At 39.0% G+C, this 24,075-nt stretch overlaps 1 protein-coding gene across 1 annotated transcript in view; it reads right to left on the bottom strand.

Annotated features, from left to right (window-relative positions):
- The window catches only part of WDFY1 (WD repeat and FYVE domain containing 1), a 50,474-nt gene that overhangs the window by 6,376 nt on the left and 20,023 nt on the right, over nt 1–24,075 (bottom strand). Inside the window, exons 2-9 of the mRNA XM_045558825.1 lie at nt 23,713–23,780; nt 18,458–18,531; nt 15,673–15,727; nt 12,479–12,629; nt 10,841–10,953; nt 8,820–8,946; nt 7,248–7,353; nt 1,101–1,202 (exon numbers count right to left, since the gene is read on the bottom strand). Of these exons, the coding sequence (XP_045414781.1) occupies nt 1,101–1,202; nt 7,248–7,353; nt 8,820–8,946; nt 10,841–10,953; nt 12,479–12,629; nt 15,673–15,727; nt 18,458–18,531; nt 23,713–23,780 (796 nt within the window). The remainder of the gene's footprint in view (nt 1–1,100; nt 1,203–7,247; nt 7,354–8,819; nt 8,947–10,840; nt 10,954–12,478; nt 12,630–15,672; nt 15,728–18,457; nt 18,532–23,712; nt 23,781–24,075) is intronic.

Here is a 24,075-nt window from a genome sequence, read left to right as displayed (position 1 = left end):
AATTGTCATTCTGGAAATGAGCCTCAAGAACATTCCAAAATAATCCAATTATTATTACTAATTTTGACATATTATTTTGCCACTAAAAGTTTAGTGACCACCACCTTTTCTCTCTTTTGTATTAGCTGTTAATGGATAAAAGTAAAATTCACTTCTCCATATTTCTTTTAGAGGTAGGGAATACTTCACCCATCAATTACAATGCACTAGTTACCAACAGCCATGCAGTAATAGAATTCAGAGGCTATTTCAGAGCTTTAAAATGTTACAATAGCTGAAAAAATTCCTGTGTTGCCAGTCTCATATCACACCTTTCTGTAGACAGCTTTGTGAGTAAAATCAAAGAACTTTTATCAATACATGTAAACTTTAGGCTAATCCCCCATAGAGATGCAACCAGTAAAAAAAAGGAATAAAATTAGCATTCCTTTTTACTTACCTGCACAAAAAACATATTCACCCTGAATGAGTGGCTACCTTTAAGGCTGCTGTAGAAATGTATTTTTTTGTAGAACTTTAGTATTACAAGAATACCTAGTGCTAAGATCATCTTTGAAATCTACAGGCTATTTGGGACAGGTTTCTTTAATTAAAAAAATAAATATGCTTAATAAAAACATTCCAGGTATGCTTATACTGGAACAACTCAAAATAATTTAAAATTCATAGGGTCAGAGTATTCCAGTAAAGACTAAATTGTTACTTTTTACCTGTTTGTTACAGCACAAAGTATATAAATGTATGCCCTAATTTATTCCAATTTTGTGCTGAGCTAGTATGAAACACTGCCTTTAGTAAGCAATGGTCCTAAACTGAAAGATCTTTTATCTATTTAAAAACAGGCTCTCAGGATTTCCTATACATCCCTGCTCTTCCAGTGCAGGACAAGCAATGGAACAGTGAAGTAATGGTCTTGCTGGCCCAAGAAAAGGTCTTGCTCAGCGTTAGTCACACAATGATAATGATAAAAAAAAAATGTACAGGAATTAATAGCATTTGGAGGAAAAAAGTGTCATTCCAAAAAAAAAAAAAAAAAGATTAATTATGTCAATAGCAAAACACACAATCAGCTCAGTAATAATACAACGTCGGCTACTCACCTGCCTTAGCCCCAGCGTCTTTGTGTCCCACATCTGCTTTATGTTCCAGAAAAAGGGCTGCTCACATTTCTGACAAGAATCACTTTCTAGCCACTGAGGAGCCTGGGGGCAACAGAGGGTGAAAGCCAACGTCAGCGCAGCATCTGTATGTTTACACCGACATTTCAGAAATGAACAGTTCTAGACCTTGCTGGTGTTAGTGTATTTTTTTTTATTCCACAATATATTTTAACTGGTTGTCATATTCAATATTAGTTTCACTGTGTTTTGAGTAATTGTGACAATTTTATCAATGTTTACAAAGTTGTTCAATTTGTAATCTATAGATAAGGAGTAATTCAATTTTTTATTGCAAACTCTTAAGGGTTATCTTTATATATTTTTTTTTATACCAAAGTTGTTTGAAATCTCCATCCAGTTGAGTAAAAACTCACTGCTTGCAGAATCTGGTGAACAGGGTCCCAGGTGACTAATAGCAGCCTAGTTGCTCTGGGTGGGCATCACGCCAGGCAGCTTTGCCACCCTTCCCCCTGCCTGTCCCAGCTCTCAGCAGCGGGTCCCTCCTGGGAGCCACACAGCCGTCCTGCAGCCTCCTCTGAGCAGTGAGCTCTGACCGTGAGTCTCGGTGTACATTTCTTTCCTCCCACTAGCCAATGAGTTATTTGCTGGTTTTCTTCATCTTGGCATATCCATAGCCTGTCATACAGTAGATTCCCAATACAATTTTGTTGAAACAGAAGAATCAAACTCTCAAAATAGCTTTGTTAAGAACTTAGAAAATATTTCTCTAAATAAAAAATTTACAAACTGTGCTCTATTGCAAGACAAATCTGTTAAAAACCTGTTTAACTCCAAGCACTTAACATTCTATAGGTACAATAAAAATCGTAGAAATTATTGTTTTCTACAAATTAATCCAAAGACCATGAAGCAATCATTTTTTCTTGATCTTGAAAGTAAACACTGAAGAAAAGTATATCTGATAAGAGGAGATAATGATTGTGGAATCATGGAATTTCTGAATTACACTGATCCTAAGAAAATATTCTGGGAAGATGGGAGCTTTATAGAGAATTTAAAGGGAGTTTTGGTGGTTTGAAGAATGGGTGCCCTCAGTTCTTTGTTTCCTATTGCATCAAAACTATTGGCCTTCCTAGTTCTTATTTTAGCTGTCACTAGAAATATCTCTAACATAACAGCCATTAGAAAGTTCTTTTTTTTCTGGGGGAGGGGGACAGAAGGCACTCACAAGTAGACTGAAGTGGGCTGAGACAGAAGAGAGGTTTCTTTAAATAACTGGGGAATTGCTGGCAATGAGAAGGGAAGAAAGCATGATACAGAGACCTGCTCTTATGTGGGGACAATTATCTCGATGTAGAATTACTTCTTTGTTTCTGCAATCAACAGAAGAGAGATGAAGGCTGGTGATGTTTGGGAATATTGCCTGGGGACACTGTCCCTACGAGAGATACAGCCAACAGTGCAGGGATTTTTAATTGTAGGGGGAAGGAAAGCAGGTGCAGCCTCCTAGTCTCATGTTCGGGACACATCCAAGTATAACTGCTACAAAACCAGTAACATGGAGCAAAGAAACCGGCACAAAAACGGATTCACTACAACCATCTCCAAACATCCCTAGGAAGGGCGAATGTGTTTTCAGGACACAATGAAGGCTTTAATGGACATAGAATAAATGAAAGTATGTTCCATTTTATATTTCCCATACTAGGCAGTAGGGAATGCAGTGTTCAATTTATTGTACCAAAATGTCAAGTATAAAAAGAACACTGATTTGCAAACTTGCCAATTATTCCTCAGTGCTCCAGAAATTTACTTTTTTTCATACACAGTTAATATGCTCAATTTTCTATTTTTCTTGACCACACAATATCCATCAGATATTACTTTATAATAAAAACCGTAACAAAACAAACTTTAGCTGCCTGGAATTCAGAAGGGTGGTCCTCAACCAAAACAGAAGAGGGATCAAACACTTTCAAATCTGGTTTAAAAAAGAAAAAAGAAATCCCTGAAGGAAAATTCTGTATTTTTTTCTCCTTAGCGTTTCATTTACGGTATTATTGGCCTGTTTTTATCCATGGGTTCTAAAAATCTGTTTCCAGGTTCACAACAGATTAAAATCTGTTCCAGAAGAGACTAAGGAGGGTAGAACTGGAGGCAAGAACACAGTTTCCGGAAAGACTTTAACTGTCAGTCCTCCATGAAAGAATGATGTGTGCAAATACAAAATTGTACCACCACGCAACACACAATGACTCATGGTCAGAAGGGGGAAACTGCATCATCAAGAAATGAGCAAATTATATCAGATTCAGACATTTTCATCAAAATGGTTATCTTTATAAGAGGGCGGCATTTGAAGAACTACATTTCAATTACCTAGAGCACCCCTTTAACACAAAAGGCCTCTAACACCAGCAACGCGTTAAGCAACACGTCAATGGATTTCCTAACATTTTAATGTTTTCAAATGACTCCATTTCCAGCAAGGATTTTTTAAAATATACACATAAGTCATCTTTAAATTCTTAGTTCCTTTCTAGTGGTCAGAGCAAGTGGCTCTAAACAGACCAGACTCAGGACCAGATAGATCTCTTGCATTCGAATCCTGGCTCTGCATCTGCCAGCTCATTTCTTAACTCTGTGCCAGGTTTCCTCATCAGTAAGATGAGAGAACAGCAGTTACATCTCATAAGCCTGCGAGGATTAAATGAGTTAATATTTCTGAAGGGTTTTGAATAGTGCCCAGTATATAGTAAGCGCCACATAAGCTCAGGCAGTTTGACAAGTATTTTATATTCTTGGTTCCACTTAATTTTCATCACAACCCTAAGAGATACAGAGCAACATTATCCCTATTTTACAGGCAAAGACACTGGCTCAGAGACTGAGGCACCTGTCCGTGGTCAGTGAGTGGCCAGCCCGTGTCCCTGTCTGTCTGCTGCGCTCCACACAGCCTCTGTAAATGGGTCGCAGTCACTTTCAACACGTGAGGGTCTCTAAGCATGACTCTAAGGTATCACGGCCAACAGAACCGAGCTCTTGCCTCAGGGAGCATAATTCTGTTTAAGGGTTTAAGAAAGAATATTTGCTGAGCTGAAAGGTAGACGGGCCGAAGGGAAGAAAAAATATGCTTAAAGTAACTTGAGATAACAAAGTAAAAATCAGAAATCAACAGGCTTTTTGGAACATATTTTAGTATAAGAAATACTCATAACTTTATTTCTCTTAATACTCAGAATTGAGCGCTATCCTACAAGCTACCATGAGCCATCCTGCTATATATTTACTATCTAAGGAAAAAACATTTTGTGTTGAGAAGAGCAAAAGAGAATGTTAATCAAGTGTTACAGACTGCTTCACTCTCTTTTCTATATCTTGTTCCATCTGCCTAGTCTGAACAAAGATATGACAAGAATAATTCCATTGCACTATTACCACTAATTGCTGCACTCATTGCACTGATGTACAAAATATTATATAGTCTGTAATTTGCTAATTTAAAACAAAGATCTCTTTTCACGAATTAGTAGTTCTCTGATTACTGTTACTTGCTCACTTATATGTTGTGCCTACATCCAAAAAGGAGCCCCTGTAATTATGACCTGGCAGGGAGGCAAGTTTGTTTCTAACCTGACAGTGCAGTGGTTGACAGCCACAGTGGGCTGGAAATGCCCGTCAGTATCGACGGGGGACTTAGAAAGAAATTCCAGGCCAGCATTGTGGAGCTGGGGAGCCTGGGATCAATTGTCTGTGTCCTTGTCTAAGGAAGCCCCCAAAACTGTATAACACCCTAACTCAGGGTCAGAACCGTACACATCACAGGCTGCCTACCTCTGTACTACATTTACTCAGCTATTTAAAAAATAAATAACCTTTCTGAAACTTATTTTAGTATAAGAAATACTCATAACTTTATTTCTTTTAATACTCAGAATTTAGTGTTATCCTATAAGCTACCATGAGCCATCTTGCTATATACTTACTATCTAAGGAAAAAAAGTTCTGTGCTGAGAAGAGCAAAAGAGAATGTTAATCAAGTGTCATGATTGTTTCACTTTTCCTACATCTGTCAACCACCAGGCTGTCGCATTACTAAGAATAACGCATCTTTCTGACACATTCGCCTTCCCACCTCTCCCACACACGCACTCAACTGCCCACACAGGAAGCACCTTGACTAATGGGACTATTTTTTCCCTTCCCCACACGTACAAACACACTCCACCATGATGCAACTTTGAAAGTAGGGATCCTGCTTCTACTTTCTAAGTACTTTTTCTCAAAGAATTTACCAACGTTAAGAACAGGTTGAAATTCGAGTTGCAAAATCCTTGGGACAGCCACCAGCAGCGCTGGGCCCCAACAGTCTCCCTCTTTCATTATCCAGGGAACACAGAGTTTTCTGCTCTCTCAGAGTAAGACTGAAAAATGATGGGCCAAAAGCCCAGGAAACAGAACAGTGTACGAGCTGTTCTTGGTGCACGTAACTAGTAGCTGATAAGCAGAAAACACAGTTCAAATAAATCTTTGTAAAGAAAGTACTATGTATGCTACAGTAATGAGCTAGTGTTATCTGTGTTTAATATTGAGTTACTACTCTAAGTCTTACCGAAAGATTTCTGAAAAATTCAAAAAGAAAAATTAACCAGTAGACATGTAATCAGAATTTCCTCTTTGGTTTATCTTACAAGGTTATTTAAAATTCTAGCAATCAGTACATCTCTGCATTATGGACAGCATTTTAAGATTATAAGCTTCTTGTGGGCAAGAATCTTTGTGTATAGAACATGGTAGCCATCAAGTCAGAAAATGAGTAATGTCACTATTGTTTTTAACAGATCGATTACTTCTTCTGGGGTCTGCTGAAAACAAGGGTTTATTCAGTGAGAACCAGAGTCACAAATAGTGGGAGACAACACCAAGTAGACACACGTGCAGGAGTTGGTGGGAACTCGGCATTAATGCATCATGTCCGTTGCAGTGGTGCACACCATACTGAAATGCATGTTGCTATAAAGGACAGCACACTGAACAGACTGCGTGATGTCACTCCACGTGGTACTGTTACAACGCAGTATCAACGAGCCATTTATTATGTATATTTGCCTAAGTTTCCACACTGTGTGATGAACCTGTAAAGGCTCAATAAATATTTCTAAAGTTAAACTATGAATCATGAACATTCCTCATACTCTTAAATCTTCTCTGGAATCTACTCTACTGCTACTGATTTCATAGGTTGTAGATGCCACTGAGAGAAGACAGTGTAGGCAGAGATGAGTATGGAAACCTTGTCCAGAAATCATCTGACATCTACAAAAATCCTTAAGAATGTACATATCCCTGGACGCAGAATGTCTGTTTTCATAAATTTGTCTGAAATAAATAACTGAATAATCAATCACACAGTGACAAGGTCAAGAATATTCACCGTAACACTATTTGAAATATTTTTTAAAAAGAGAGATTGTTTAGACAATTAAAGTGTCCACCTAAAGAACTGAAAGAGTTCTTTAGAAGACTTAGAAGTCATTTCATTCAATGATTTCACTATAAGGATGAAGGAACTGACACTGAGAGAAATTAAGGCACTTACCTACACAAGGTCACACAACTAGTTAGTGGCCCAACCAATTTAGAAATCAGGTCACCTGAAAAGAACACTATGGCAACATGGATTCAGTGGGAAGCAATAGAAAAGAATAACTATATTTTCCCACAAAAAAATGTTAAGCACCTAGCCATGTCCCTGACGGTAGTTACTGACACATCTTGCAGGGTTTCCTTTCCATACAGGAATGCTACAAGACCACAGTAATGTTTCGGAGGGGGTCCACGCAGTCCAAATCCCTGGATGGGGCAGAAGACTGACTTAGAGTGTTCTCCCAGTGTATTTCTCAAGGCTGACTGCATATGTTGCTTGTCACTGATAGAAACACTCAAGTGAGTAGAGGATGCAGCGCGAAGTGACATGCAGGACCTTGTCAGACAATATCCCATCAGCAAAAGAGTGAGATGCTGGGACTGCCTTCTGGCTGGCATTTACAGACAACAGGGGGCAAGACTGAGAAGCCAGGTTCCTGGGATCTCTGCTGATCACCCCACCCTGCTCTTGCCTCTTACCTCTTCCCTGCTAACGTCCATGTTCCACACTGCGATTCCACCATCCGAGGAGCAGGAGACGAGCTGGCGTGTGAGCTGGAGGTAACACAGAGACTGCACCCTGTCACTGCAAACGGCACACAGCAATAGTCACTTGTCTCAATGCAGAAAAACACAGAAACTGTCTTCATTCGGGCTCAAATCTCTCCCCTCATTCAAATCAGCGCGTGATTTCATCACTATTTGGTACGGTAACATGGATTTTAATGTAAACATCACTTGGCATTTTACAACTCATAATACAGAATCATACGTTCTATAAAATAAACACTACTATTATACTTCCAAGTCAGCCATCAGGAATTGCAGATTATCATGAATGAGATGCTACGGTGGCCAAAAAAAAAAAAAAGAATTGCAAGTTCGAGATGGAGGACTATGGTTTGGTCTTCTGGACCAATCACCATGATTCCCTTTCAGATGCAAAAGATTTATCTACATGTTCAGAAACAAAGAACAAAGGAATTGTGTCCCTTACTGAAACACAATTCACTTGAACAGGTACTCAAAAACCATGGAGATCACTAGTAGCATATACACACATGTACACAGGCACACACACACAGATGACATGAAGAAACTTGTCCCTTACTGCATGCTTGTCAGCTTACCCCTGGATGCCCAAGGAAATAATCTCTTGGCCTTTTCTTTTTCTTTTCTTTTCTTTTTTTTTTTTTAGACAGAGTCTCTCACTCTGTCACCCAGTGGGGTCATAGCTCACGGCAACCGCAAACTCCAGGGCTCAAGCGATCCTCCTGCCTTGGCCTCCCGAGTAGATGGGACTACAGGCATGTGCCACCACACCTGGCTAATTTTTCTGTTTTTTGTAGAGACAGGGTTTTGCTATGTTGCTCAGGCTAGTCTCAATCTCGTGCCTCAGCCTCCCAAAGCACTGGCATTACAGGGGTGAGCCACAGCACCCAGACTTGGCCTATTTTTATACAGGACCTTCCCTTGGCTAATTTTCCACCTGATTGTGATTACAGTAAATAGCTACAGCCTAACCAACAGCAAAGCAGAAGGGGAAAAGGGGAAAAAGAGGTGTTCCTCTTCCTTTCAAGACTAGAAGGCAAGAGCCTAAATAGTACAAAGCCATTGGTTAGGTGTATATAACTGTCAAACCAGACATTACTTCTTAATGAAATACTTTTAGAATAAAAAAAAAAGTTAAGCAACCATCTCAAGAAGAGCTTAATAATGCATTACAGGTGACCTTTGGTGGTCAAAATCCTCACCTGCAGTCTCTAACCCACACCTGCCAGAAGCAGATATTTTGACGGGGCAATTCCTTGGGAGAGAAAAGTGGCAAGAGCTCTTTGGACTAAGAAGGAAGACAACCCTGGACTTGTTTCTTTTGCTACGGAACACCAGACACTCAGGATGGACAGAAAGCAGCTAAAAGCAGACTGAGCCCTACCAAACTGCCATCTTAAAAGCTGGCATTTGGAGAAAGTGGTGTCAGAACACTAACGCTGTCCCCGGGGCTCCCAGCAAACCCAGACCCTTTCCCCACCCCCGCGGGCAGTCACGCACTGATGGCCCTGAAGTAAGAGTGTCCGGCCTTTCCTTCCTCCGATGTCCCACATGATGATGCTGTTGTCAGATGCTCCTGAGAAGAGTAACCGTTGAATAGGGTCCCACCAGAGGCAGGCGATACTACCTAGGGGTTGGGGAGACACAGGGGGGTGGGCAGAGGGGAGGGAGGGAGAGGTAAAATACAACTGCATCAGGACATACACATTTGACAGCTGAAAACCTAACTAGGACCAGCTCAGCCTTCAAGTAAAGATGCATCTTCATCGTGTACAATGGGTCATTCAACCACATTATCATGAGTCACAGAGAAGACACGCTCGCTCCATCACCCAAAGTTGTGAGATTAGGATTTTCAGTTGGGCAAACTACTTTGAACACAAAAATTTTTAAAGATGATTTTCCTTATTCCATATTTAAAAAATTATAAAGTAGCTATATATGAAATGTTAGTTCAAAACAAGTTTTTGAAGAAAAAACATTGCTATTAATATTTAATGAGAAAAGCCAGTGACATTTACTGTGGTCATCTCATACAAAGTACAAATCTAGATTATTCCAGGTCTCTGGGACCTTGCAGACATCTTACCCCAAGATGACTGTATTTAAGAAAATTAAGTGCCTCAAAAAAAAATTAATAAATAAAAGTCTGTAGGTTTACTACACAATTATGCCAAGGAATTTAGGTAAAAAATCTAAACCTTACATTTCACACTCTACATTGGCTAACTTATCAAATTCCATACCCTTGGGGAAACCTTTATTTCTACAGATTTCTTTTAATAGACCCCTTCATTGTTCATTGACTGCTATTTGCCTAGAAAAAAATTATTAATAAACTTAATAAAACTGAACCAGTCACACAAGCCAATAGTACTTTTGGTAGATACAGAAAATTAATCAAGCCACACTGAAAAGCAAACAACAGAAACCAGTTTCGCACATAAACTTTCCAAAAACAAAAGTAAAAAAAGGTATTCTGCAAAACCGGCTCCAGGGGTCAGTTCCCTGTGGAATCCTGAGCCTCAGCACTCCAGCGAGAGGCCGCAGAGCAGCCAACATGGTCTTTCAAGGTGAAGACTGCTAAGTAGTTACCAGAACCCACTCTGCCCCCAGCAAACCAGAAACTTCCTGAGAGCCTGGGGATCATGAGAGAATTAGTCATGAACAGAAAGTGGTTTCCTCAGGGGCCCCTGCTTTCCTGCCCTAATCTACTCTAACTTGCTGTTCTCCTTTCTTCCTTCTCCCCTGCAAGGTACCTGCTCTGATAGACTCTATGTCACCTAAATAGATTACCTAAAAAGCATAGAATACATTTAACGGGTTACACCTAAAACACTACTATCGTAACTAAGTTAAATCAACACCCAATTTTTCAGTCTAAACCAGAGGGCTTCAAAGCTTGTGATTTGTGACTCACACCAGAATTTGACCTGTGATCTGTGTAAAAACTGCATGACATTATAGCTTACTTTTCAATGAAACCCCTTTATTACACACGTGTTCATGGTGAGTTACCCAATACACACATGGAATCTTAAAGCTCCGCCACAGAGCTTTGCCAGCTCACTACAGTATAGAAACAATGAAATTCCACCAAGCCATTCTTCTCCCTCAGTCTCTACCTGGGGTATGTATCCCAAGTAGAGGCCGAACCAGCCCATACATTTCTTCTAATGGTACTGATCTAACAGGTCTTCCTCAGTGTCTTAGAAACTGGCACATTAAAAAATAATAATTCTTCCAAAGGTCTTACCACTTACAAGAAATTTTAAAGGTCTTCTAAAAACAAGAACTCAATTTGAAAAGGTAAACCATATAGAAAGTATTATCCACATAAGCAATTTAGACTGGGTTTTGACAACATGAAACATTCACTTAGTTTTCACTCTAAATCCTGTATCTGGCCAAACTGAAATCTGACAGACCATGAGGAGTTGATCATTCATGAAACCACAGAACTAAGAACTGAATTTGGATGCCAAAATTCGGTGAAAAACCACTGGGTGATTACAGCCTACCTTCATGTCCTTTGAGGGTGGTAATGACCGAACACGTGTTCTGTTCCAGCTTCAGCAGGGTGATCTGTCCAGAATAATCACCAACAAAAGCATACTGAGTATCAAAGTCATATCTGAGGAGAACAGTCAAGGTATCATAATGGAATCTACCTCAAGAGCCATAAAAGAGAAATCAGCTTTAGTCAAAGTTGGTTTTCAAAATCAGGAAACATGCATTTTAAACAGAATAAGCACAACCCCAAAACTCTAACAAGAAAGGAAAAACCCAACTGAAAATCATGCGATATGTAAATATTAAAGGAAAAAAGATAAAATAGTGATTATTTGGAAGCTTAATACCCAATCATTCCTTCAACAAGGATTAACTGAGTACCCATTACTATACCAAGCAATATCTTAGGAATAGGCAACAAAAAGACAGGAGCTGGTAGAGCAGAGAGACTTGAAAACTAGTAGTTAGAATCAAGGTATAACAAAGTGTAAAAGAATAAAGTTGCCAAATAATGAAAACAGCAAGAAAGCACTGGAACAAAGTGACTATTTATGAAGTATCTCCGAAAATAATATTAATATAAAACTGACAGCAAACGCAGGACATGAACCTATCTTTTTTTGGCCTAGATGTTTTTTTACTTTAAGTTACTGTGGATGGTTTAATAATACAAAAGGCAGTTATTTGTGGTAGTAGTAAATTTAAATTTAAAAAATATACTAACTATTGGTAACAACTCACTACCTTCTCAGTTTGTGGTCATAGAAATTCGTGGAAAACCAGTAATTTATACATAATAGGGTAACTAGTATTTACAACAGGATACACACTGCTATCCCAAAGCACAGATCACACGGAGCGCCACATGCCAGGCCATGACCATGTGATTCTGAGCCATTTTCTGTAAAGCCACTGAGAGGTCTAGCACATAACAGAAACACTTCGTTGGCACACAATATATCTGAGCATTTTTCCCTAGTCTGATCCTAAAGTATATGGTGCTATTTTAAATATCACACGCTGTGCATTCGTTTGTAGCAAACATTTTAAATAAAAGCTTTCAAGAAAGGATTTAACTGTGTCAGATACTCAACTCTGAGAGAGAAACTACCATGGATATCTGTCTGTTTTTGGCAGTCTTGGCCTTGCCGTCACTAAGATACACAGCACCAGAAGGTCACCTTAAACAAGGCGAGTTCTAGGTAAAGCAAATTCCATGTAGTGATGGGAAATTTTTAAGGCAGTAATTTTTAGCATTTGGGGGGAAGCTGAGGCAGCTTTGAGGGTTTGGGCTCTCATTACACGGTAAATTTTCTTGCAGGGTCTGCAAATGACCAATTACTAAAAGCTCAATTCCTTTTTTTCTTTCTTCATACCAGAAAAAATCTTACAATCTGAATGCAAAGAAACGAGGGGAAGGGTTTGCATTAATGGGCTTGGGTGTTCCACAATTTTGTACTTCCCAGCAAAAACCAGCGATTCCGTCACTATTTTTAATAAGCCCAAATTATACCAAGGGAAAGCAGATGCAGAAATTCTTGAATATTAGATGACATGTGTAGACTTCATTCAGGCTTTCGATCTCAATTAACAATTTGCAGAGAACCAGAGCCCAGGGAAGGGGAGGTCGGGCGGCTGAAGGATACTGCAGACACGAAGCCCAGGAGGTGAAGAAGTGCCGCCCCAGCATGTTCCCGCTGCGGGTGCACATCCAGCTGACACACTTGTCGTGGCCGGTGCTGATCACCCACTCGGCCGCCAAGCTGAAGATAATTGCAGACACCCGGTTCTGATGAGCTGCAAGAACAGAAAGGCGGGTGAAGAAATGTCATCTCCAGAAACGGCTCTCCATGGGGAAGAACTGAAGCCCAACTTCTCAATCTGCTCTGCCGGGACACTCTTGTACACGTCTCCACAGTCCCACCCTGGCAGTGCCCGCGTAGGCGCTTCCTACCCAGGCGGGTATGAACCCCACCCTCTGCGAGGAGATTTCGGACTGTCTGCCCCACTCAATGCCCCGGCACCGCCTTCTCTCCGGCCCCGCCCTCCACCCCACGCACGGAACCAGAGGCTGCAGTTCATTCGAGGAATGCCCACGAGGGATTCAAATAATAGACTAGAGAATATGTTTTTTTCTATGCTCAGAAGAACATTTTTACTTTCTTCTAAAGACCCTTAACTATCGACAAATTCTACATTAAAACAGCAGTCTTTTCTTAACAGAGCAATGTTTTTTATTGTCTATAACTTTAGTGTTTGGGCCCTTTAGAAAACACTGGCACTGTAAATAAGAGTAACTATAATTTTCTAAAATTAAAACCTTGTGTCAAACATTTTGTTTTTGAGCCAGGCAGGGGACTACTTGAGACACTGAGGCAGAAGATACACTGGAGCCCCGGAGCTGGAGACCAGCATGGGCAACAAAGCAAGACCCCGTTTGACACACACACACAAAGAATGAAAAGAAAAAAAAATTATTTTGTCTCCAGAATAATTTTTGTTTGTGTGCAACCTTTTGTTATTTATAAAGACAAAGAATTTGTAAAGTTCTCTATTCTAAAATAATAGCTGAGAATGAGGAAGGCATTCTGTCCATTATCTGGCTTTGAAATATTTCCAGGTTAATTATAAGACACACCAAGGCAGTGACCTGCCCTCTACTTCTCCGGTATAGAACCTTGCATGCAGCAGGTGCTTAATAAATGCCAAATCTGATGAATGATGTCAGAGGCCAGACAGAGAAACCACTGACCTTGCTCTCAGCTGTCTAGATTGCTTCAGAAGAACTGAGGGACTCTCCCCAAAAGTCCCCGTAAAGGTCAGATTTACCTACTGCTAAAAGGTTACAATAAACAATTACATACTCATGAAGGCTCCTGAAACCTAAAGGATACCCCGATACCTCTTAATCTTAGATTTGAGGAAAGCAACTCTCAGCAAATGACAGCTGCCATTAGCTGAGACCTGACTCAGTGACGGATGTAGGGCTTAGTGCTTTTTCTGCTTTAATATTTTTAGTTTGCATAAACACTTACAAGGTGTGTATCATGCCCATTTTCAGATAAGAAAACTGAGAAGCCAACATTAAATGCATGCCCAAAGTCTAATGAGTGACAGATTAACTTGGTCTGTCTGATCCCAAACACTTTTCCCACTAAACCTCAAACAGTGACAAGGTTTACACTAGTTTGTGGTTAAGATGTTGGATTTTTTCTTGGGAAGAAGTGTCCTATTTCTAAGATTATATCCTTTCTGCTGTTTTGTTTTTTAGATGTCCTTTTATAAAATTGGTGAAATATAATGATGCTTACTTTGCTTCATTTTTATTTTTTAAATTCCCTCACTTGGCAAAATAAAAAATCTAGCAATCCCTATATTAGTCCTTCAAATGTTTTTAAAATCGTTATTAGTCAATGAAAAATATAATGGTCTGGAAACCACTACAAAAACTATGCTACCTTATAACCCATAATGAACTCTGACAACCAAAATATAGATAAAAATATCATGAGACATAAATATTAAATAATTTGATGCAAAACTGAACAGATAAAATAATTTATTAAGGAATTTGCCTTTTGACAAAAACACTGATCAGGCATGTTTTAAAAAAAGGTCTCCAAACTTCTAGGTACACACTTCATAAAAGGGACTTACAGATTCTTGACTATTTTAAAAATAAACCTTCAAGTGATAGCTGAGAATTCATAGTTGTTTCTGTTGTTATAATAACATTGTAATGCTTGTACATTATTCAACAATGCAAGATTGTAAAGTGTAGTCATTCTTTGTCACAAAACAGTTTCCCCCACCAACATATGCCAAGTTCAAATGTATGGGCATCGTTGCATCACTTTTCTCCTGTTTTAATTGGGAACAGGTGAAAGGATATCTAGGGAAAAGCAATTTGGCCTTTTTATTAAAGTTCAAAAATCTCTTTCCTGTATCCTATTATTAGACCAAATTTCACTAAGTTGAACAACATATACATAAAACATCCAGCCTCTAACTTCCACCCTTATCCACAAGCATGAAATATAAAATTTTAGAAATATAGGGTGAATAAAATGAGGCTAATTGTTATGCCTTCAGGCGAAGTTTCTGGGAGTCAGCTAATTGGTCTGCTGGGAACCCACGACTTAATCAAATTGCTCTGGCTTTGCAGTTTCAATTTCAAGTTACCATTGGGAACTTGCTTCTGTTGTTAAAATATCTAAATTTACAAGACAAAGTAAAAACTGAGAAAACTGCATATGCCACAGATGTTACAAAGATATAAAAGCTTTGTAATAAAAGGTGCTTACACTTTAATTAGAAAACACTACACTTTAATTGGAAAACTCCTCCCTGAAAATACAGGCAAAATCATAAACAGACATTCACAAAGATGACAAATGGTCAACATTAAATAAAACTTAAATAATTTTCAAATTGAGAAATTTTTATACTTTAAACTGGCAAAAAAAAAATCTTTATAAAGTAGCAATGTTGTGAAGACTTAATGAGCAGACACTCTCAGCCACCTCTCATGGGATTGTAAAAACTTGCAATATCGATGGAAAGCAGTTTGCAAAATAAACCTAGAGCATTAAAAAGCTTTTTTTAAATATTATAATAGAAGAATGGTTAAATTAAATCTGATATACATACCCAACATACAAAATTTTAAACATTAATGAGCAGGAAAAAGATGATAAAACTCTAAAGAACTAATTATCTCTCACATAACAGAACTAAAACGTTAATGTGAAAACCTAATTTTCAACACCAGAGATGCTGTCCTAGTTTTGTGTATATCTACATGTGTATGTGTGTGAGAGAGTGTGTGTGTTATAATTACCTGGGTAGGTCTTGATAAAGTTCATTTTATTAAAATCTTCAGATACGTGAAATTCCTAAAAGGAAACACATACAATGAGAAAATTTATGGTTTTTAAAACAACAGGAACGTAACTTTTAAAATGAGGTAAAATGCAAAGATGACTATCATAAGACCTGGGACTTGGTATTTGCTATTCAAGGGTGATTATGAATTGCTTCTTTCCTCAGACCTGTCCTCAGGCCATCACTTCTTTGGCGGAGCAGACCAAACCCAGTGAAGAAAGTGCCACTGACCAGCACAGCACTGTTGTCCACTTCCTCCTCCAAAACTGAGCACTTTGTATTCCCTCTCCCGATAACTGCAAAATTTTGGTAATTTTGCTCTCTTGGCTATAAACAAAATCCCTCAGGATGATGCATCAAAACTGCACATACCATCACTAACAAAGCTCTTAGCTACAGCAAAAATAAGGCATTGAGTATCTCAGCAATTTAATGGGGAAATTATACATATTTAATATACAAAACGCATCAAAAAAGAGAAATTTACAGATTGGTTTTCATCTTCTTTTTACACCCCTGTATTTTCCAAATTTTCTATAGACTATGTAATACTTTATAACTTGGAAACAATTAAACTTCTTAATGAAAAAATAAGCCTCAGCATAAAAGTGAGAAAATTAAACTTTACAGTAAAATCACTAATTAAGAATTCTTTTGATCAATGCTAAACTGACATGGACATTATGAATTGTTCATTGACCAAAGGGGAAAAAAGCACACAAAGGACTATGGATTTCTTGTTCTCCATCTTGTTGTGGCAAAGTACAAAAGTGTCTTAGCACTGTAAATATTAATCTGCATGGGTGGGGGGGGGGATCAATAGATCAATTGCTAGCTAATGCTAAATTGGATTTACTTTGCCCCTTTCCACTGGGGAGCTGTAAGAGTCTTTATGTGCCATCTTATATATAACCACAGAGTCTCCCCTTGAGCCAAGAGCCATAAGAAGAGTCCCTAGAGAGACAATACACAAACACTGCCACCACTGAGCTATTTGAAGAATATATGAAGAACTATTTGAAGAAGCCACTCCGTGGCTTCTTATTATGTATGTGCATGCACATCACCATGATGTTCCATAAAATTTTCATGAGAAAGAGAAAAAGGAGAGCTCTCTTTATAGGTATAAATGACTTTAGATTATTAGGCAATAGTTTCTTAGATACATCTAAAGCACAAGTAACAAAAATAACAAATTGGACTTCATCAAACTTTAGTGGGAGCTGCAAATATTTGCAAATCATGTATTTGATAAGGGTCTAGTATCTAACATATAGAAGAAACTTTTACAACTCAACAATTAAAAAAGCAATAACCCAAATAAAAACTGGAAAAGGAATTAAATACTTTTCCAAAGAACATACACAAATGACCGGTAAGTACATGCAAAGATGCTCAACATCACAAGTCATTAAGGAAACACAAATCAAAAGCACAATGAGATGCCATTTCACACCCACTAGGACGGCCATAATAAAAACAAAACAAAGCAAAACAAAACAAGCAGAAAATAACAAGTGTGGGCAATGATGCAGAGAAACTGGAATGCTCATACATTGTTGGTAGGGGTGTAAAATGGTACGGCCACTTTAGAAAACAGTTTGGTGGTTCCTCAAAAGTTAAATAGTTACCATATGACACAGCAATTCCACTCCTAGGTATATAATACCCAAGAGAATTGAAAACATATGTTCACACAAAAATTTGTACATGAATGTTCATAGCAGCATTATTCATAATAGACAAAAAGTGGAAACAAGCCAAATGTCCATCAACTAATGAATGGATAAACAAAGTGTATATATCTATATAATGAAATACTATTCCACCACAAAAAGGAATGAACTAATTCAAGCTACAACATGCATGAACCTTGAAAACATGCTAAGTGAAAGAAGACAGACATAAAAGGCCATGCATATTGCATGATTTTATTTACATAAGAGGTCTGGAATAGGCAAATTCCTAGACTCAGAGAGTAGATTAATGATTGCCAGGGGCTAGGGGAAGGAGGCATGGGGAGTGACTGCTAATGTGTGTGGGGTTTCTTGGTGGGGTGTGGGAGGGGTGATGAAAATGTTCTGGAATTATGGAGCGGTCATGGTCATACAATCTTATGAACATACTACAAAACCACTGAATCGTATACTTCAAAATGGTAAATATGGTAAATGAATTGTATCTCAATTAAGGAAAAAATAAATATATGCACACAATTAGATCCCTAAAAATACCAGTCTATAATAGATTGGAAATTTAAATATCTGGTCCTTCACCAAAGATGGCTGAGAATCACTCCTTAACCAGTTCTATGAGTTGTTGGCTGACTGGCTAGCCCCTAACCTTGCTCCCTCCCCCTCCTCTCTCTCTCTCTCTCTCTCTCTCTCTCTCACACACACACACACACACACACACACACACCAGTGACAGGGGCTCTCCACCACCATGGTTTAGGGATAGGGCTGCTAAGGTCACATTCACTGCACAAAGGCTGTGCTCTGTGGGCTAGCCAGAGCACCCAGCCGTCAATCATGACAGCATTCTGAGCTCCATGGAAAGAGTTCAAAATTAAGCACTAATTTAAATTAACCCATTGTTTAATCTAACATCTATACTGAATTAAACATTTTTATGCCAAACAATCAGACATCCATTGTCAGCTTTATTTAAACTGTCCGACATAAGTGAACCTAGGGAGGGCAATGTAAAGAATATAGTGAATGAGTTTGGAAACTACCTACCATTACGGCGCCATTATCCTGGCCCACAAATATCCGTCTGCTGTCATGATGGTAAGCCATGGCAGAGCAAGGAGCTGCCGGAAAAACAAAGACCATGTTACATGCAAAGCTGAGCATTTTAAGTCATTGTTCAACACAATTTTGGTTAAAATTGAGTTAAAAGAGGGTGCACATTTCTGCTAAGGGCAGAAATGTTTTATTAAAAAAGCATGTAAATTTAAAATGTTATTTAAGTTCTCTCTGTTGTTTTAGTTTAAAATACTAATTTTACAAACTTTCTCAATTATTTCTATAATTTTGGGTGAAACGAGTCAGCATGAACTTTCACTGACTGAAACTCCTACCTGTGGCCGGCAAGGCTGAGGACCCAGGGTCCTGATACCCCAACACCCAGGAGCTCACACTGCCCCTGCCACCCTTCCCCATCAAAGGCCAAAGAGTAGCTGGAACGTGTGCAGAGACGGGTTCCCTGCACTGGATTGCCCGTTCCGTGGCGTACGTGAGCAAGCCGGGGAAGCCACCTTGGGATTACTTTTTTCCTCAATGGTCAAGAAATGCTCCCTTTTGCAATGACACACACAACTCAGTTTGCAGTGATTGGAGTTCTGAGGTGTAGAGAGGTTTCTTTGTCCACAGCATTGTTATACGCCTGAGATAACACCTGCCTCTTCTCATAAACACCCCTCCCCCCCCCCATGTTCTACCTACCCTTCCAGAAATCATGGGCCAGAGAATGAGTTTCTGAGAGGAGAAACTCTGAATTGTCTTCCTCTGCTAAAAATCAGAACTAAAGTGATTTATGAAATAGAACATTTGGAAAAAGAAATGTTTGGGTTCACTTTGGCCTAAAGAATTTTAGTTAACAAGGAAAGAATCACAAGGAAATGCATGCCAGGAAAAAACAAAACAAAACAAATGAACTTGAGTTTACTTTGAAATAAAACTGCTCATAAAAAAAAGTAAAAGAGCCAGGCATGGTGGCTCATGTCTGTAATCCCAGCACTTTGGGAGGCCAAGGCAGGTAGATCACTTGAGGTCAGGAGTTCCAGACCAGCCTGGGAAACATAGCAGGACCCCATCTCTACAAAAAATTAAAAACATTAGCCAGGCACGGTGGCATATGCCTGCAGTCCTCGCTACTCAGGAGGCTAGCGCAGGAGGATTGTTTGAGCTTGGGAGTTTGAAGTTGTAGTGAGCTATGATTATACCACTGCACTCCAACATGAGTAACAGAGAGAGACTGTCTCTTAAAAAAAAAAAAAAAGTCAAAGAAAAAAAATCTTCTAAATGAAGTCACCATCTGCACCATCTGAATATAAAGTTCTCTCTCTACAATGGGCCAATATTCTCCAACAAAGGAAGAAAGTAAACTATAGTAATGGATTGTACTCAAAAGCTAAAGCACAGCTAACTGCATGATCAGACTATAGAAAGAGACTGTTGCAGTTGCATTCAAGAACTACGCAGTTAAAAGGTAGGTATTGAAATTGTGCACAATTAGAATTGACTATAAACCCATATACCCTTATCCGTAATATTGATGTTTCAGATTAAAAGAACAACCATATTTAAGAATTGCAACCACAAAGACATACATATCCTCATACAATCAAAATGCTCTTTATAATCATGCATAAAATTATTTTTGACAAATCAAATCATGCTTTGATTTCAAACTTCATTGTCATCATTTTTGCTTGCTCTTGCTTTGGTACTAAATCTTAATGCATTAGTTTTAAGCTACAATTCTTTTTATGCCTGACCCTACAACAAACTACATAAAAATGTAAAATCCCTCTTTTGTGTAAAAATTAAAATGTACTGGATAATTTTATAAGGCCAGAGAATTTTCACATACTTAAAAAAAAAAAAAGCTTCCCTAGTTTGTTTTGTATATAATGATGTCCCGGATTTCTTCCCAGAAGGGAGGTTTCCACTGAGATAAGCAATATAAATTTAAAATAGAAGGGGAGGGGTTGGATATTCACTTAGTTTTATAAATAAGCAAAACACAAATCATCTTTCAAACCACTGAACTATTAAAAAGGCATCAGTGCAGTACAAAATCAAATGCTTAAAACTCTGGATCAGATCAGAGGGCCAAATCCCAGCCTGCTGCATGTTTTGTTAATAAAGTCTTTTTGGTTTTTTGGAACACAGCCAGGCTCTTTCATTTATGCATTGTTTATGACCGTTTTCACGCTCCATGTATGTATTGTTTATGACTGCTCATGCTACATGGCAGAATTGAGTCGTTGCCACAGAGACTGTTGGCCCACGCAGTCCAAATGTTTCCTGTCTGGCCCTTTGCAACAAAGGTTTGTGGCCCTGCCCCTTAACAGTGGTGGGTAGCACAGCTTTAGGGTCATAGACAGGCATGGATTGGAACTCCAACCATGAGCAATCAACTTAGCCCCTCTGGCCTCAGCTTCCCCATTCACAAATAAAAATCTCATCTGCCTTGCATAGCTTTTAGGATGATTTCATAAAACCCTATTATCAAAAACGGCATGAAGCACATAGTAGACATAGATTCTGCAAATTATTTTGGTATGTGAGGTAATGTTATGGAACATAATTGGACTACATAGAGCAATACACTGTTTGGCTGATTGATCACTCTGTCAGGTCACAGGAAAAAGTTTAAATTGGTGGATAACCACTAAAACATCCTAAATTAGGTAATCTGCCAATAGGTTTTAGAACCAACATGGTACTTTGCTTCTCATATTTTGAATTTAACTTTGAAATAAAAGCCCCATTCTAAAACAGACAAGCAGTTATTTCTCATAATTCATTCACTGTTTTCTCTTTGTGGTGTTCTTGCAGCTTCATCAGCAGATCCAGGTCCAAATGGAGACAATAAAGCAGCAGCATCTGGGAGCAACATGCTGCAAATGTGTAGATACAAACAAGCAGGTGCCGGCCGCCCACTGCAGAGAAGCTGTGGCTGTTCTTTCACGTCCCTCCTTGCTAGGCTGGGAATCCTTCACACAGTTAAGCCAACTTAGGGACAGATGGGGACAGACAGAGCCACAGCCACTTGCCCAAGATCTAGTGGGCAACAGAGAGTGCACATTTCTGCTGCTAGGGTTTTGGTAGGAGAGAAATTAATTGCAAAATTGTACTAAGTATCTAGGGAAAATACAAGCCAAGAAGTAACTGAACTAAATATAGGACAAAATCCATCTCAGTCTCTGTCTCTATTCTAATGAGCATGAACCCCAAGGTTGAGGACTCAAGGATTAAGCTATGACCAAAATATTAACTATGGAGGAAGGGTGAGGTGGGAGGAATAATAGCAATAGCATTAACGAGATTTTCCACAATGATAGCACAACTTGCCCCAGCACTGGTATGAGTTCCTTAAGCTGTTGCTACTTCTAGCTATCTTATCTATCACTGGGCCCCTGGGAAGTAAGGAGTTATCAGCCGAACAGAAGCCTTTATTTGGTGGGGGGAGGGGAAGGGTGGGCTCAGAGGACCAGGGTGTCCCACCCACCTCTGCCCTGCTCTCCAAATTCCCTAAGTAAATGTCAAACAGGCTCCACAAGCACCTTTACTAAGACATCAGTCACTTCATATTTCAAGGTGAGAATTCAGTATGAGGAACCAAGGTTAAACACTCACAGTACGTGCCAACATGGGTTAACAAGGAGATGCTTCTGCTTGGCACGATGAATTATGGTCAGGAGTTTAAGTAGTCATCAAATGTGCTATGTATTGTGAAGTTTTATTGTTCCCTTCATAATAGTTATCTTCACACCAGTGTTCCAAAAATCATTCATTTTCATTGAATGATTATCAAGACAGAGAAATTGACTAGCCTGCCTACTAAGCTGTTGGTAGAAAGTAGAACAATAAAAATTCCTAACAAAGTACTAATGTTTTGTGAAAATTATTACAGAAACTAAATGCCACATACATAATGGCACATATGCACAAATGAGGAAGCGATAACCAACAAGAGTGGTGCTTAGGAGGAACACGCAGACTGATTAAGCTCTGGAATATCTGTAAGACAGCTGGGAACAGTGTCAACAGCATCTAAAACAACTGTCAAGAGCTCTTCTTTGGAAAACTTTATAATGGTCTTCAGTAACCAACCATCAAGTGCACACACCTTTTTTCTTTTCCTAGGGAGTCCTCTGAATATTGAAACACTAAACTGAGGAAAATCCCTCATTAAGGAACAAAAGCGCCAGAAAACTAGCAGCTATGGACCTTCTGCATGGCTACCTGGGATGGCAGGATTCAACCCCCCCGTTCGGGCTTGCGTGACACCCAGGCATTCTCTGCAGGGCTTTCTCTTCAAGAAAGGCTGAAGAAAAGAAGAGAGAAGGACGGCAACACCGCTTAGATGTGCAGGAGGTGCTAGAATTTACGTGTAATCTTATGTCACTACATCCTGTTAATCAGTCTGCATGTTTCTCCTAAGCACCACTCTTGTTGGTTATCGCTTCCTCATTTGTGCATATGTGCCATTATGTATGTGGCATTTAGTTTCTGTAATAATTTTCACAAAACATTAGTACTTTGTTAGGAATTTTTATTGTTCTACTTTCTACCAACAGCTTAGTAGGCAGGCTAGTCAACTTCTCTGTCTTGATAATCATTCAATGAAAATGAATGATTTTTGGAACACTGGTGTGAAGATAACTAACTATTATAAAGGGAACAATAAAACTTCACAATACATAGCACATTTGATGACTACTTAAACTCCTGACCATAAGGGCTGTTTTAAAGTCTCAATGTAGGACCTTTATTGTCCAGATTTACTTTTTAGAACATACCTGAGTGAGAAATTCTCTATTTAGAAGGTGTCGTGCCTTAGAGCACATCTCTCAGCAGGACCCGGAGCTCTCTGAAAACGTTGGGCAAGGGCCTGGTCAAAGCTATGGAGGGTACAGCGTCCTTTCTCAGTGTTAACACCAGCCGCTGCTAACTACAGATTTACTACTAACGTAAGTCAGCCAAATTAAGACAAACAAAAACCAAGGAGCAACGTGCCTCTTCCTTTTTTATTTTTTTTCCTTAGTTTTGCTCAAGTCGGCTTCAGTTAAGCCAGTAGACCCAACTTCCTTTGCAAAAGAAAAGGAGTTTTCCTGCAGTGTATTAGAGCCTGTCAGAGGTATTAGGCAACTGAAATACTCATTTTGAAATCTAGTGGCGATTTTCACCAGGCACTTTGATGAGGAAATCATCAACAACACTGGGGCATCTTCTTCACACGGAGCAGCTCAGCTACTTACAGGCCATGGTGTGGTAGATGCTGGGCCAGTACTGACCGCTGTCTCTTTTCAGCCAGACTCGGATGGTTCTGCGGAGAAACGAAAAGAAGAAAAGAGTACTTGATGGTAATGTTATCTTCTTTCGTGTTCCGGGAAAACTGAATTTTTAAAAAAACTTTCAATACTATTTCCTAGCTGACCTTATAGAGTTAATCAATTGGGCAAATACATGTATGTGTACACATATGTATACAGCACATAGCATATAATATATACTATATAAACACATATAGCTACATACAGCATAATGGTATATGGTAAGTTATATGGTACCTAGGAGTCAATATTTCAAATAATTTTAATAAGATGGAAATGCTCATTGTA

This window comes from Lemur catta, chromosome 8 (genome assembly GCF_020740605.2).
Source record: "Lemur catta isolate mLemCat1 chromosome 8, mLemCat1.pri, whole genome shotgun sequence".
In the NCBI taxonomy this organism is placed as follows: Eukaryota; Metazoa; Chordata; class Mammalia; order Primates; family Lemuridae; genus Lemur; species Lemur catta.
This window is presented reverse-complemented; position numbering and strand designations above follow the sequence as displayed.